Source organism: Podarcis gaigeae, assembly GCF_964106915.1.
Source record: "Podarcis gaigeae genome assembly, chromosome: 2".
Lineage (NCBI taxonomy): Eukaryota > Metazoa > Chordata > Lepidosauria > Squamata > Lacertidae > Podarcis > Podarcis gaigeae.
Genome location: NC_139679.1, coordinates 28,189,593 through 28,204,773, shown reverse-complemented (window position 1 = coordinate 28,204,773; position 15,181 = coordinate 28,189,593). Strand labels below are relative to the sequence as shown.

Sequence of the window (15,181 nt, the reverse complement as noted above, 5' to 3'; positions counted from 1 at the left end):
CGCCTGGCGCCCTGCTAATTTCGAATGCTGTCTGTCATGTATGCTTTAGCTGAGATTCCTGCATTGCAGGGGATTGGACTAGATGAGTCAACTCTACAATTCTATTATTATTATTATATATTTATTTATACCCTACCTTTCCCCCCATGGGACTCAAGGAGGCTTACAGATAAAAATATGAACTTCAAAAAAGAAAAGAAAAAGAATCATTTAAAACAATTAAACATGGATAGAATGAAAACTATTCTATAGATGTATCTTCTATTAAAACTATCATATACATATACGTGTGTGTGTGTGTATGTGCGCGCACGCCAACACACACACAACATACAAATAATTACAATAAAAACAAATGCCCTTGGAAAGCAAACAAGCTCTCCCTGTGTAAGCAAGCTGGCAGTCGGCGGGAACTTCGCAGCCCTATCGCGATCCTCGACCGCACAGAACTCACAGAAGCTTGGCCGCCCGCTCCACTTTTCCCAAAGCTAAAAGACGTGCACCGCAGAATCCACGCTGCACCTCCGCGCCGCGTTGCTAGTGGCTGAAGGGGGGGATAGTGGGCGGAGCCACGCCTGTTTGAGAGACACGTGTACAGAGGAACTCGGAAGTGGCTGCCGGAATTGAAGCGCTTGCGATAACTTGCAACTCCTGCGCGGTCCTAGAAGTGGTTCATGTGCAGTGAGTTGATTCTCGTTACGTATATTTTTCTAAATAACGGAGTGGTCTTTAAAGCAGCTTACTGGTAAAACCCAGGAAGTTAAACCAGGAAATCTTTTTTTAGTTAAATACGAATGTCGAACGGATTAAACTGTGTTATGGATCAGATTCCTTGGTGTGCATATTAGAACAATTCGTGATTGTGCAAAAAATAAAAATAAAAAATCTAATGAAAAGAGTCTCCCCCCCCCCCTTTTGGGGTGGTGGTTTTGTATTTTGCAAGGTGGCAAGCAGACTCATTCATTCATTCAGGCGCAGTTCGCACTCTGGGTAGGTTATGTCAGTAGGTCTGTGCTCGTACAACTGAAAGGAGACTGTGCAGAACAGGACTTACAGCTCCAGTGCGGTTGCAAGTTTCGCAAGTCTTCCTCGTAGTTGCTAGTTTTATGAAGTTAAGTTGCCCGCTGGATCAGGGAAAGAGGAACTTCATACGTGGGTCCATGGGCGTAGCCAAGAGGGGAGGGCAGGGAGGGGCAGTCCCTCCTCCTCCCCCAAATCAATAAAAATCAATAAAAATACATAGCTAACTGAGGTTCCCCCCAAAAGGCTTGCGCCCCCATCAACTAAAATCCTGGCTATGCCCATAAAGGTAAAGGTAATGGGTCCCCTGACCATTAGGTCCAGTCGTGACCGACTCTGGGGTTGCGGCGCTCATCTTGCTTTATTGGCCGAGGGAGCCGGTGTATAGCTGTATAGGTGTGTAGGTCATGTGGCCAGCATGGCTAAGCCGCTTCTGGCAAACCAGAGCAGCACACGGAAACGCCGTTTACCTTCCCGCCGGAGCAGTACCTATTTGTCTACTTGCACTTTGACGTGCTTTCGAACTGCTAGGTTGGCAGGAGCAGGGACCGAGCAACGGGAGCTCACCCTGTCGCGGGGATTTGAACCACCGACCTTCTGATCGGCAAGTCCAGGCTCTGTGGTTTAACCCACAGCGCCACCCGCGTCCTGTGGCTACGCCCATACCTGTGCCCAAACTCTGAACACATGTTTTGGATGAGCACTTAGCTGCTCTCTTCCCACCCCACTGTCCCTGGTCTAGTGGTATGATATGTGTGTGTGTGTGTGTGTGTGTGTACATTAGCTACAAACTTGTTGCAGGAACACAAATGGTTGTTGGGTGCTACACCACTCAGTCTTTTTTATTTTATTTTATCAGGAAGCTTTGTGGCATGTTCCACATCATACTTTGTTCTTAGTAAACTAGGGAGCCGAGTAATTGGGCCAGTCACTCTTAACCTACCTGACAGTGTCATTGTGGGGATTAATTGAGGAGCCTAGTGAGCTATCCTTGGAGAAAAAAGGATGAACATGCAATAAAAAAGCTCTTCTGCTTCCCTTCTTAAGAAAGCTGGAGGGACCTGCCAAATGGAGATGTTAATTGCGAATCTGACATCCAGAGATCTCCATGTGATCGCAACTGGACCCGCGCCAGTCACAAGACGTGCCGGGTGCCCGGCTAATTTACAACACTGTGTATGTGGTGTGTGTGTGTGTGTGTGTGTGCGCATGTATGTATGTTTATGTTTATCTCCATCCAACCCTTTCCCCATGGGGTTGTTAAAGTGCATTTGAGTGAGAGACTCTGGTTCACCTCCATGAATCTGAATTACGTTCTGCAAGGCCTGATGCTCAGCAACTGCACTGGATGGAGCGGAACGCTTTGCCAACAAATCACTCTTTGCGTGTGGGATGAGGGCCTCCCCTGTGTGAAAAAGGCTGTGTCTCGCTTTAGGCATGAGATGGTTCGAGCAATCCTGAACTGTATTACACTGGGGGGGGGGGGGGAATACCAGCGAAATGGCCAAAGTCGGCCTCATTCTGAGGCAGCAAAGGCAAGGGACTCGCATCAGGACACATGCTGATGATGACACAGATGGACTCCAGCCATGGGCCTGGTACAAGTCATTTCTCTCCCATTGACTTTAATGCAGTGTTGGCCAAACATGGCCCTCTAGCTGTTTTTGGACTACAGTTCTCATCATCCCTAGCTAACAGTAACCGTGGTCAGGGATGATGGGAATTGTAGTCCCCAAAATAGCTGGAGGGCCACGTTTGGCCACCACTGCTTTAATGGGAGGGGGGATTTAAAAGATCCACACCCTCCCCAAGTCAACACCCACCCCAGGTATGTCAATATTACAAAGCATGCCACCTCCAGTATATAAACCCCACACAGGGAGGCCATAAGTATAGTGCAAGGGTGTGAGGCTGCATCTTTTCTTTGCTATTCCAGTTCCTTTTCCGGAGTTTTCATTTTTGTGGCATTTGATCAGAAATATTGCAGAGTCAGCATAAGGCACAGTTTACCATTCCCTTGAGTTTCTATGGATTATGTGCAGGATATGCTGCATACCTCTGGTTTTGGCTGTTCAGAATTAAAAGCTGTGTTGGATATGTATAAATTTGTCCACCTCTGGGGACAGACTCTGTAAATGGAAGAATATTACATCATTGTAGATGCTTTGTTCATTCTGAATGAAATTAAGGCTTCATACGTGCTTGAAAGCGATGGGACTTGTTTTTGAGCAGGACTGCGCTAGAAATGATTTGTTCTGTAATCTTCATTAAGTTCACAATAATCCTTTCAAGATGGTCAGTACAATCCTAAGGACTTTTGCTCCGTTGTTATTGTGTGCAGGGTTGCAAACATATTGCAGTTTTACAAGGGGGAACTGATGCTTGGAAGAAAGCTTTGCCTGAGTTCTGCCCCAAACTGGTTGTGGGAGGGAAGTGGCACTTGAAATTGCACCTCCCTTATTCAGATCCACTGGAAAATACCTTTAGAATGCAATGCAAATCTGATTAAGAAAATTATATCATCTATCTGTCCATCTATCCATCCATCCATCCATCCATCCATCCATCCATCCATCCATCTGTCTCTGGTAATAAGAGCAATAGGTGTGTGTGGAACCTCTGAAAATCTGATTGGAAAGAATTTTTTTTGAATGGTGAAGCATCAATGTCGAAAGTACGCTGCCTTTACATTGGCTTTACATCTGTCCTAGGTCATCAAATCCAGGAGCACTCAGTATGTTACTGGGTTACAGTCCAGTGTCACAAGCATTGCTAGGAACGTTCTTCACTTGGGGATTGACGGCTGCTGGCTCAGCACTTGTGTTTATCTTCTCCAGCGGGCAGGTGAGTCTTGTACTTCAGTTCGTTTTTCAGGGTGCAGCTTTCTGCTTGCCAGATGGAAGAATGTCCTCTCTGCCCTCCCTGCACCCTGTTCTGGGGGATCTTCTGACCCCACATCCAAGCCAGTGGGCGAGCAGGAGGAAGGCCTCATTGTGCTAACAGTACTGGCTCCTGCTAGCACAACCATTTAATTGAATTTTGCTCAATGTGAACATTAATTGGATGATGCAGTCCAATTAACACTGTTACTGTATGTTCCTGACTTAAACCTTTCTGCTATTTCTGCCGTTGTTCTTTTTTTGTTTGAATATACAGGTGTATTTAGAGCATTAGGCCTGGGGCCTGGGCTAATAACCTGTTGAGTAAACACACAAGTTGCTGTTAGTTTAAGTTTCTCACTTGTCAGGTGAGCTGCCTCACAGGGATGTTGCAAGTTGGGTGGAAGTTTGTGTCCATTAGCCAAAGTTCTTTGCTGAACTGTGGCTCGGTCTCCAACTCTGTATTCCGTCTTGCTCTTACACAACAAGCTGCCATACCTTGCCTCTTGTAGTGATCTAAGTTCTTTTGTTTTAATTTGCAGAGACGGATCCTGGATGGCAGCCTGGGTTTTGCTGCAGGGGTAAGTGTAGCATACCCTTGTTTCTTTTAATTTGCTCTGTATGCTGTCCTGATCTTGTCTCTTTGGCTACCTACGGTGCTTCGTTTGCCTGCCTTTTTGCATTAGTGTTTCTTGCATAACTGCTTGAGGGCTAATTATATCTGTGTGAGATATCAGAAGAATTTGGGCAGCATTTATCATGCCCTGTCTTGAGTTGGTACTTCTGAGGGGAGAGCAGGTGTAATGTTGTCTCTGATGCCAGGTAATGCATTTATCCTGTACTGAATTTTATTCCAAAGTTAAGGGGGTTATAGCCAACAAAGTTGTCCCATTAGTGCTGTAGCTTCCGCCTGTGTGATGGGACTTCCTGTGTGTCTTGCCTTCCCCTCCCCATCACCCTCATATCTGGCCCAGGGGTTCCCCCAGTCCTCTGAAGCAGATTTCAGGGGGTGAATTGGGAGAGGAGAGGGAGTTAAGGTCTCGTGGCACAGGTGGAAGTCCTTGTCCCAATAGGTCTCTGTGAGTGGTTTGGGAGCTGCACGGTCAGTGAAAAAACAATGTTGTTCAGGGTTATAAAGACTGCAGAGAGAATAATTGGGTGCACTCTCCCTACCTTGGATCAAATCTATGCTTCCAGGTACCATAAGAAAGCTGCAGAGATAGTGCAGGATAGTGTGCACCCCGGAAATGATCTCTCTCAGCTTCTGCCTTCTGGAAGAAGGTACAGGGTTACAAAGACTAGGACTAGCTGCCTGAGAAACAGTTTCTATTCAAATGCAATTTTGGTTTTAAACGCAGCATAAGGTAGTCTCTATGGGAGTATAGTATGTAATTATGGGGTATCAGAGTTTTTAGGGGGCTAACCAGGCTGGTATAGCTGAGGATAGCACGCTTGTTGATTTCTGAATGTCTGGTGTAGATTTTCGTTGTTCTGTATGAGACAATGACAATAAAGATTATCGTATCGTATCGTATCACATCGTATCAATGACTTCATTGGGTACAACTCAAGGGAGACTGCTTTAGCTGCAGTTGTGGTTTTTATTTGGGTCTCTTGGGTCCCCCCTCTCCTTGTAGAAACATTTGTGAGGGGAAATTGAATTTTCAGTTTGTAAAAAAAACAAGGTGGATGTGGTGTCAGAGCCACCACTTAACGTTCCATGGATGTAAAATTTATGGAAATGTTGAAACCTGATTTAAAAAATGACAAAAACCAAATGCATGCGTTCCATTTTCACCCTGAAAAATAAACAAATAAAGAGTTTTGGAGACATAACAAGGAGGCAAACATAAACATTTTCTATTACTCTGAGAACATGAAATCTCTTACATATAACTTAGTTGGAATGTAAAATTGTTCGTTATGCCATAATTTTTTCCAGATGATAATTGCAAATATAGCCAGCTCTGGAGATGGAGCTGCAAGCTGCTGCATCTAAAATTTTGTTAAGTGGAAAATCTAGGAACAAAATAATTACTTTGAAAAGACAGCACAGTAAAAAATAAAATAAAATCACAGATCCAGTGCTTGCCAGCAATGCAGAAAGTTTTATCCAACTCACAGATCCTCATGGAACTTCATAAGATGACAACAAAACCACCAACAAATTATATATATATTTTTAATTTTTTTTATTCAAAATTATAACAAGACATATTATCCAAAAACATATCATCCTTGTTCCCCCCCCCATTTTTCCTCCCTCCCCCTCCCTCCCCCCACAGAACCCCCCCCCACCCTCCGACTTCCCTCAGTTCCAGTCTTTGGTTTCTCTAAGAATGCTATTTTCTGTATGTTACAAAAACCACCAACAAATTATATAATACATCTGTAGACACAGCTGACCTATGATTTGCTGGTGATTTTGAGGGGACCCCTTGTCAAAATCTAGAAGATCCAAAAGGGGCCATATCTTGGTGTCTTGTTTTTGTACCATGGAAAAGCACTAGAACTGTGATGGTTATGGTTCAGTCAAAGGAGATGGATGTGATCTGATGATGGTTGTTGCAGGGGACAACCCGTACAATAGCAATTTCAAGTTTTACTGGATGAATACTCATCTTCTTTCTTGAGCTCTCCCTTTTTATTATCTCTCTTGCATGCACCCCACCATTGCTGTCATTGCATCTCCACCCACCTACCCCCAGTTATTCCATTTTTCACTATCACCGCCACTACCCCAGGGTCTCAGAGGGTTCCCCTTTCCTTCCTACCCTCTTGGTTGGTTGTTTTGGTTTCTGTTCATTGGTCTCTCTGAGCCTTGAGAAGCCCACAGAGCTGAATCGCTTCCTTTTTCTTACCTGCGTATGCTTTTCAGGCTTAGAGCTTCTGGGTACCACTGCCAAGAAGTCTTTGTATCTAGTCAACATTCACACATATCTCAGATAGCTGGGGCATCCAAAGTAGAGCACTTCCTGCAAATGTTAATCCAGAGTAAGTGTGTGGGTGTGTGGGTGTGTAGAACAACCTTCCACAGCCTTACTGGCTTGAGCAGATGGGGATGGTAGTTCAAAACATGTGAAAGTCACCAGGTTGGGCAAAGCTGGGCTAGGAAGACCTACTTGAAGGATCTCCTCCAATGTGGTCCATATGGTTTCCAGGATTGGCCATCCTCATTGTATGCAGTTCCATTGCTATTGCTGGCCTTGTTTCTGCCTTTGTGTTCCTTGATGAGACAGCAGATGCTCTTCAGTCCCATCATTCTTCCACCCTGAATCTGAGATGACATTTCAGGATGCCTCCCAGAAAGGAGCAGCAGCAAGAAATCTGTGCAGGAGGTCTCTGCTGAGCCCGATTTCCTGGCAGAATTGTGGTTTGTTGTTGGCCTCTTTATCATTTTCCTTGTAACAGATGCTGCCTCAGGGCATCTTTTCAAGCTCCCATTCAAGTCCTGGCACGCTGTTAATGGACAAGCAAGTCTTTGTCAGGTAGCAGAGAGTCCATATGAATATCAACTATGGAGCAACTTGGTGTGTGTAAATTGCTCAAGCTACACCCATTTAATCCTGAGCACAGTGTCTCTTGTTTTTCCGTGTGGGCCTGTGAAGGAATCCAAGCTTGTATCTGTTGCACTGAAAAAATGAAGCTTTTTAAAAAAATAAAAGCAAGATTGATTTCCATTAAGGGACAATTAAGTAATGGTAGGAAGGTTTGTCGAATGGATAAGGGAGAAGATTTTGCAAGGTAGTATTTCTTTCAAATCTGGATGACGATGCACTCAGTCATTTCTTTATTGGAACTTGCTGTTTAATGGAAGCCACTATTGTTCTGTTTCCACTGAGGAAACAACTTTGAACCGAGATACTCCCAATTTACAGGCTGTTGTGAGCATACCACAGAGTGACAAATGTATGCAGTCTTAAGCTTAGGGAAGTGTAGGGTAAAAATGTAATAGACAGCTTTAAGCATCCATAGCTTTCTTCCCCCCCCCCCTTTAAATTCTTTTTTAAAAAAATTATCTAACAATATTTGCCTGGTGAATTGATCAAGCATATATGTCAATGAAATAGAAGAAGAAAAAGAGTTTGGATTTTATATCCTGCTTTATCACTACCCTAAGGAGTCTCAAAGCGGCTAGCAATCTCCTTTCCCTTCCTCCCCCACAACAAACACTCTGTGAGGTGAGTGAGGCTGAGAGACTTCAGAGAAGTGTGACTAGCCCAAGGACACCCAGCAGCTGCATGTGGAGGAGCGGAGACTCGAACCCAGTTCACCGGATTACGAGGCTACCGCTCTTAACCACTACACCTATCTGACTTTTAGAAGCCATCTGAAGCCAGCCCTGTTTAGGGAAGTTTTTAATGTTTGATGATCTATTGTGCTTTTAATTCTGTCGGGAACCGCCTGGAGTGGCTGGGGAAACCCAGCCAGATAGGCAGAGTATCAACAACAAATTATATAAGTTCTTGTTGTATGGCCCACTCTTAGTCTCAAGTCCAGTCCAGGAAGCTTTTTAGATGGTATATATCTTGCCACAAGTTTGTGGTGGGTTGCTGGGGGTTCCTTTCCTGCTTTGTTTCTCCAGCTTTGTGGGTGGGGGAAGAACTTACAGTGATTTAGAACCATAATAAAAGTGCTATTTTTTTTTTTAATGGCTAGTCATTCTTTCAGGAGAAATTCAGCACACTCCAGCAGTTAAGCAATCATGCATGAAATGAATTTTTATATTCCGTTCTGTTGATTATTCCATTGAGTTCTGACACTGTTTAAGAGCTTTAGGTGTTTGATACATTTTCCTCCTTTGTTTCGCAAAGGTCTCTGAAACAAATATCGCTTTTCCCATTCCAGAATCGAAAACAATGATGTTTGCTGGTTTTTGACAAGCAGCCAGCGTGACAGCCCCTTTTAAGAACACTTTTCATGTTTTAATTTTGTTTTGGCAGCTTCTGGGTAACACTGAAGCTGGCGACACTGATTCCGTTGTGTGACAATCAGCCAATCGAAAAGGCGCTGAGAATTTAATTCTAAATTAGGAATTCACTCCTGTGTGCTTTGTTCTCTGGCTTCATGGTGGCATGTTTCTGGTCCAAGCATCACTGCATATAGGATTTCTCTGAGAGATTATCAGGTCAGATTCCCACCTTCCTAGTCTACCTGCGTGGAGAAATTGAGGAATTAACAGATGGCTATATTATTATGAAAGGGTGTCCCCTCACCTGCCAGCTCTGTCTACTACCAGTGTTTCTATGCAATGGCATGCACTAATAATAATAATAATAATAATAATAATAATAATAATAATAATAAATAATTATTTATTTATACCCCGCCCATCTGGCTGGGTTTCCTCAGCCACTCTGGGCGGCTTCCAGCAGAATAATAAAATACAATAATTCATCCAGTATTAAAAGCTTCCCTAAACAGGGCTGCCTTCAGATGTCTTTTAAAAGTCTGATAGTTATTTATTTCTTTGACATCTGATGGGAGGGTGTTCCACAGGGTAGGCACCACTACTGAGAAGGCCCTCTGCCTGATTCACTGTAACTTCGCTTCTCACAGTGAGGGAACCGCCAGAAGGCCCTCGGAAATGTTCCTTTTCCTAGTGAAGTCCTCACCTTTGCAAATGAGCAGATCTAGGCCTTGTTCACATATCACAGCAAACCACAGTTTACCGTGAAATTCACTCTTGGCTGCTTTGATCTTCCCTGCTATCGTGGGAGAAACAAACCATGGATCTTTGGCTTTGCAGCCCCTCTGAACAGAGGATGGTGGTTTGTTTTGTTCTAAACAAACCATAATTTGTAACCAAAGATTCTTCTTGGTTTACAGTGGTACCTCAGGTAAATAACTTAATTCATTCTGGAGGTCCGTTCTTAACCTGAAACTGTTCTTAACCTGAGGTACCACTTTAGCTAATGGGGCGTCCTGCTGCTGCTGCACCGCTGCCACACGATTTCTGTTCTCATCCTGAAGCAAAGTTCTTAACCCGAGGTACTATTTCTGGGTTAGCGGAGTCTGTAACCTGAAGTGTCTGTAACCTGAGGTACCACTGTATTGATTATGATTTGTTTGGATGAAACAAGCCACAATTTCTGGCTGTGACAAAACGCTTAAGTCAGAAATTCACGATTTGCTTCTCCCACATAATAGCAGGAAAGGGCAACGGGCTCTTTCGTGGTATATAGGGACATGCAAATTCTGCCACGGACTGGATACTTGGTGTGCCTTTAAAAAAGAAAAGGGGGGAAAAAAAGTTGACATGTGCTGCCGTTAGCTTTACTTTCTCCTTCCTTCCCCTCCTCAAGGTGTTCTCCTATTTCCCATCTCACTCCCAGCTTGGGACTTCTGCTTGAAAGATAGCCCTGGAAGTTCCTTGGAGCAGACAGTTATCAGCCTGTGGGAATCCACACCAGATTGAGGGATTGTGTTGAAACCTTGCTTAGGCATCTTTGGCATGCAGTTAGCAGTTCATCAATTCTCTGTGAACTGTTTTGGGTATTATTCTATATCTGTAAAGGTGATACATTTTTGTTTCCCAATTCCAGTGCTCCCCCCCCCCCCCGGGGTACGCATACACTTAAACATTCTGTGACTCTTTGTACTGTATTCATTTTTCCTGATTTGAACTATAAAATGGTGCTTTTCTTGAGTCTAAATGAGAGTGCCCCTAAACAGTTTTTTAATAGAAGAAAAAAAAACGCTGCCTAAATCGCAGCAGAAAAATGATATGATTCCCCCACCCCCAATCTCTCTAGGCGTGTTTTAAGCCAATAATAAATAATTTTGTGTATGTGTGTTTAAAGTGGCAGTTCAGAATACCGCAAAATGCTTTGATATATTTTGCATCAGAGCATTGCATCACCTTAAAAGCAGCTTCATGCCTTGTGTGCTCTGCTTTACATGTGGTTACCGCCCCCCCCCCATGAGAGCTCCCCAACAGGACCACCTCGATCCAGTTTTGATAAAAAGAGTTTGTTCTTGGTGCCCAGTTGCCACGTATAGGAAGTAATCTCTTGTATGTTCCACATGCAGGAACTGGGTACATGTTTGCACACAGGGTTGGACAGCATAAAACAGTGACGTGTCTTGCACTCCCTTTCTTCTCTCCGCAGTTAAATAGGCCTGCCCTTCCAAGAATGGATCATTTTAGACTGCTGTAATTGCTCATTGAAATATGGTGTAGAGAGTTTATGTAAGAAAAGAGTCTTTCCAAAATTGGCACCCAACCAATCTAGATGAAACTTTGATTTGGTATCTGCTCAATCTCCACAACACTTTTCATTCATTTTAAGATTTTATAAGACCCTCAGTTCCATGTGGAGTAGCAGGAGAGCCATTCAGGGGTTTGCTCTGCAAACAACATTACAAATACAATGCCACTTGCAACAGAAGAACGTATTAAAGGGCAAGGAACCATTGTTCCCAACTTCCTTGTGCACAAAATAATCTAAATCAGGCATAGGCAAACTCTGACCCTCCAGATGTTTGGGACCACAATTCCCATCATTCCTGACCACTGGTCCTGTTAGGTAGGGATGATGGGAATTGTAGTCCCAAACATCTGGAGGGCCGGAGTTTGCCTATGCCCGATCTAAATTAAAGTTCAGGTCCCAGAAGCAATGGAGAACCAGAACTCAATAGTCAGTCTTGTGGCTCCAGATCCTGCCATATCGTCTTCTGATAGGCTCTCTCTTTATCCTTTGGCTACCCAGTAAGAGATTTCATTTCTGTTGGAAAGAGAGAGCCTTGCCTCCTTATTTTCTAGCTAGCTTGTGCAACGTTTTCTTAGCACAGAAGCACTCTCCAGCAAACTTGTCTTTTCAGTCTTTGCTATTGTGGTAACATTTAGAATCTTTTGATAGGAGCACCATCTTCTCTTATCATTTTCACAAATTCCTCATGGCTGTTTTCAATTCCAGTGCTGAAATGTCAAGTCACTGAAATGATCAGTCATGCTGACCAATCCGTATTGGATTATCTGCAATTTTTAGGGGGCCGGGGGGGGGGGAGAAGCATGTCTGCTAAATCATAGCTCAAAAGCTGAACCCTTTATGCCAGCGCAGCAATTTCTGCCTATAAATTAGCTCCTTTATTGCCTTGGAAGAAAAGAATTTTGCCTCAGAGTATAAACTCTTTTTTTTTTTTATAGGACGCGGGTGGCACTGTGGGTTAAACCACAGAGCTTCTTGGGGTTGCCAATCAGAAGGTCGGCTGTTCGAATCCCCGTGACGGGGTGAGCTCCCGTTGCTCGGTCCCTGCTCCTGCCAACCTAGCAGTTCAAAAGCACGTCAAAGTGCAAGTAGATAAATAGGCACCACTCTGGCAGGAAGGTAAACGGTGTTTCCATGCACTGCTCTGGTTCGCTAGAGGCGGTTTAGTCATGCTGGCCACATGACCTGGAAGCTATACGCTGGGTCCCTCTGCCAATAAAGCGAGATGAGTGCCGCAACCCCAGAGTCGTTCGCGACTGGACCTAATGGTCAGGGACCCCTTTACCTTTACCTTATAGACCTGATAAGCTGAAAGAAGCTTTTGTAACTGTTCGGTTCTGTATAATACTCCAACCAAATGGGATATGTATACAGACCTCACTTGAAGCAACCCTCTAGCCCTCTTCTGATTATTCTTTGGTTCTATGTCAACATGTGAGGGTGACTGCAAGGTTGAGTGTTCTAGCACTACATCTCCATCATTCCCACAGGTTGGAGAGAGAATGTCTGACTTGGAGAGCCTTGCATGGCTTGCAACAGGAGGCTCCTTGGAGCTTGTGGAGCGCAGCCGGAATGGGAATATGGGGTGGTGGTGAAGCTAGCAGACGTGTCTCCACAGCCCCCTTTGTTTATTTCCTTAACATGAACAATAACACTTGAAGAGGGCTAGTCTTTGTGACTTCAGTGTCATTGACCTTCTGCTGGTTAAAACAGTTATGCTAGCCTGGAAAATAAGATACGTGCCATACGGTGTGAAAGGTATTTGTGATCCTTATTACCATTGTACAGCATGGAGCGTTCTTCATGATTCATTTATTTGTTTTTGGCGAGAGTCTTTTGGCAGAGTTCAGGATGGCAGATGATGCCTTGAGCTGGGGCGTTCAACAGGCATTGCGACCAAGAATCTAATGAGATTACAGAAGAGACGTAGATCTTTTGCTGCTTCCATCTTTTCTCAGTAGCTTCTGGATTTGTGCCACACACAATGCAGTGCCTTTCACGCTGTCTGTTCCCCCGCCTTGGATCATTGGCTGTTGGGTTTAGGAAATGCAGAGTGCGACACTGTCACATCAGCTGAATGGCAAACTCATGAACTCCACTGTAAGGTCACAGAATGAAGAACATGCAGCCTCATTCTCGCTGCTTCTGTCCATGGGTCAGCAAACTTTTTCAGCAGGGGGCCGGTCCACTGTCCCTCAGACCTGGGGGAGCGGGCTAGACTATATTTTGGAAAAAATAAAAATGAACAAATTCCTATGCCCCACAAATAACCCAGAGATGCATTTTAAATAAAAGCACACATTCTACTCATGTAAAAACACCAGGCAGGCCCCACAGATAACCCAAGGATGCATTTTAAATAAAAGGACACATTCTACTCGTGTAAAAACACGCTGATTCCCGGACCGTCTGCGGGCTGGATTGAGAAGGTGATTGGGCCCGATCCGCCCCCTGGGCCTTAGTTTGCCTACCCATGACTTAGATATTCAAAAGGGACACTTGAGAGTCCTTTTCGTGCTTTGCAGAGCTGAGATAACCTTCTTGAGAGTAAGCCTGTTCTTTGAGATATGCCTTAATGAGCGGCAACTCCTTTTAAAAAACAAAACAAAAACCCAAGGAAGGTTCTTCCCCCCCGGTTTCTCTTTTTCTTCTGAAAATGCACTCTTTTAATTTGAAGCATTTGCTGCCAACACTCTCTCCCTGCGTTCCTCAGTGCCTTAGGAGTTTTGCTATTCCATGTATTGGAATAAAAAACTCATCTCATTTTAGTTGGTGGATGAAATGAAAGGTGACACAGGAAATGGCTTTTGGTCTGGAGAGGATATGCATGCCATTGGTGGGGTATGTAGGGTTTTAATTGGAGCAGGTATAAGAACATGGGAGCCAGAGACATTGCTAATGTATTTATAACATTGGGGCTCTTAGATGCAACTTTGCATAAATGTTGCATAAGCTGATTTATATGCATCGATGCAAGCTTAGAATTTAAATGTCACACAGAATGCAACCCATCTAATTTCCCATCCAATGTGCCCCACGTAAATTAATTTGCACCCTACCTCAGTTCCTCTTCAATACATTTAATCCCCAGTTAATTTTCCAACAGATCCTGCTCCAAATCAATTCATTCCTCTCTCAAATCCTTTCTAGACAGACACCCCCAAATGAATCTTATTTCCTCTGGTTAGTATCTTACCATGCAGCCCAGATCATGCATCCGCTTTCAGTTTCTCCCCAGATTCATTACCATTCAGAAACGCTTGGGGCACTTAGAAAAATAATTCATGCCAGTGCCGTGTGGGCCCATCGCTGGGAATGCCACAGCCGGGGCACTCTTAGATCTGCCCTAGTTTATGGAGAAGCAGCATGAGGCTATTGCTAGGTGCATTCCAGCCTCCAAGTTACTAAGCGGCAACAGTAGGAGGTTGTGGTGGCTTCCTATCCAGTTTATAGGCTCCCTGGAAGCATTTGTTTTGTGTGTGTATGTGTGTAATCATCATCTGGTTGGTCACTGTCGGAAGCAAGATGCAGGACTCCAGCCAATCCAAATTGAGATGGCAGTGGGCGGGGATCTCAAAAAAATACCGTATTTTTCCGTCTATAAGATGCCCCCATATATAAGATGCCCCCTATTTTTGCGGCAACAACCAATCGCCAGTCCACCCTTGGCACTATCCATGTATAAGACACCCCCTATCCGTGTATAAGACGCCCCCTAATTTTCAACATTATTTTTTAGGGATAAAACCTAGTCTTATACACGGAAAAATACAGTACTTTCTAAACTTCAGAACCTTTTCCCAGAAGTGACTAAGAAAGCATCAGTGTCAGTCTGAACAGGCTGTAAAAACGTCCTTGCTTTGCCAGAGCTTTAAGCGAGGATTAAAATTTTAAACGGCTGCTTCATCTTATATTTGATTTCATTTTGGTTTCGTAATTATTTTAGTGTGTGGGAGAGAGAGATAAAGAAGGAAGCGATTTGAGATTTTCTGGGGAAAGAAATGCTTTCATAAATGAGCCAGCAGAGAGAAGAGTACAAGAAGTAGCGATAGATCTGATGGAAATCGGCAG

At 44.1% G+C, this 15,181-nt stretch overlaps 1 protein-coding gene across 5 annotated transcripts in view; it reads left to right on the top strand.

The window, feature by feature from the left end:
• The first annotated feature begins 573 nt into the window (after nucleotides 1-573).
• The window catches only part of SLC39A11 (solute carrier family 39 member 11), a 257,070-nt gene continuing 242,462 nt past the window's right edge, over nucleotides 574-15,181 (top strand). For 4 of the 5 annotated variants that reach the window (XM_083727731.1, XM_083727730.1, XM_083727728.1 and 1 more), the window contains exons 1-3: nucleotides 574-681; nucleotides 3,732-3,864; nucleotides 4,442-4,480. In XM_083727731.1, coding sequence (XP_083583857.1) covers nucleotides 3,757-3,864; nucleotides 4,442-4,480 — 147 coding nt within the window. In that variant the 5' untranslated portion in view covers nucleotides 574-681; nucleotides 3,732-3,756. The remainder of the gene's footprint in view (nucleotides 682-3,731; nucleotides 3,865-4,441; nucleotides 4,481-15,181) is intronic. The other variant, XM_083727729.1, reaches the window with a different exon arrangement.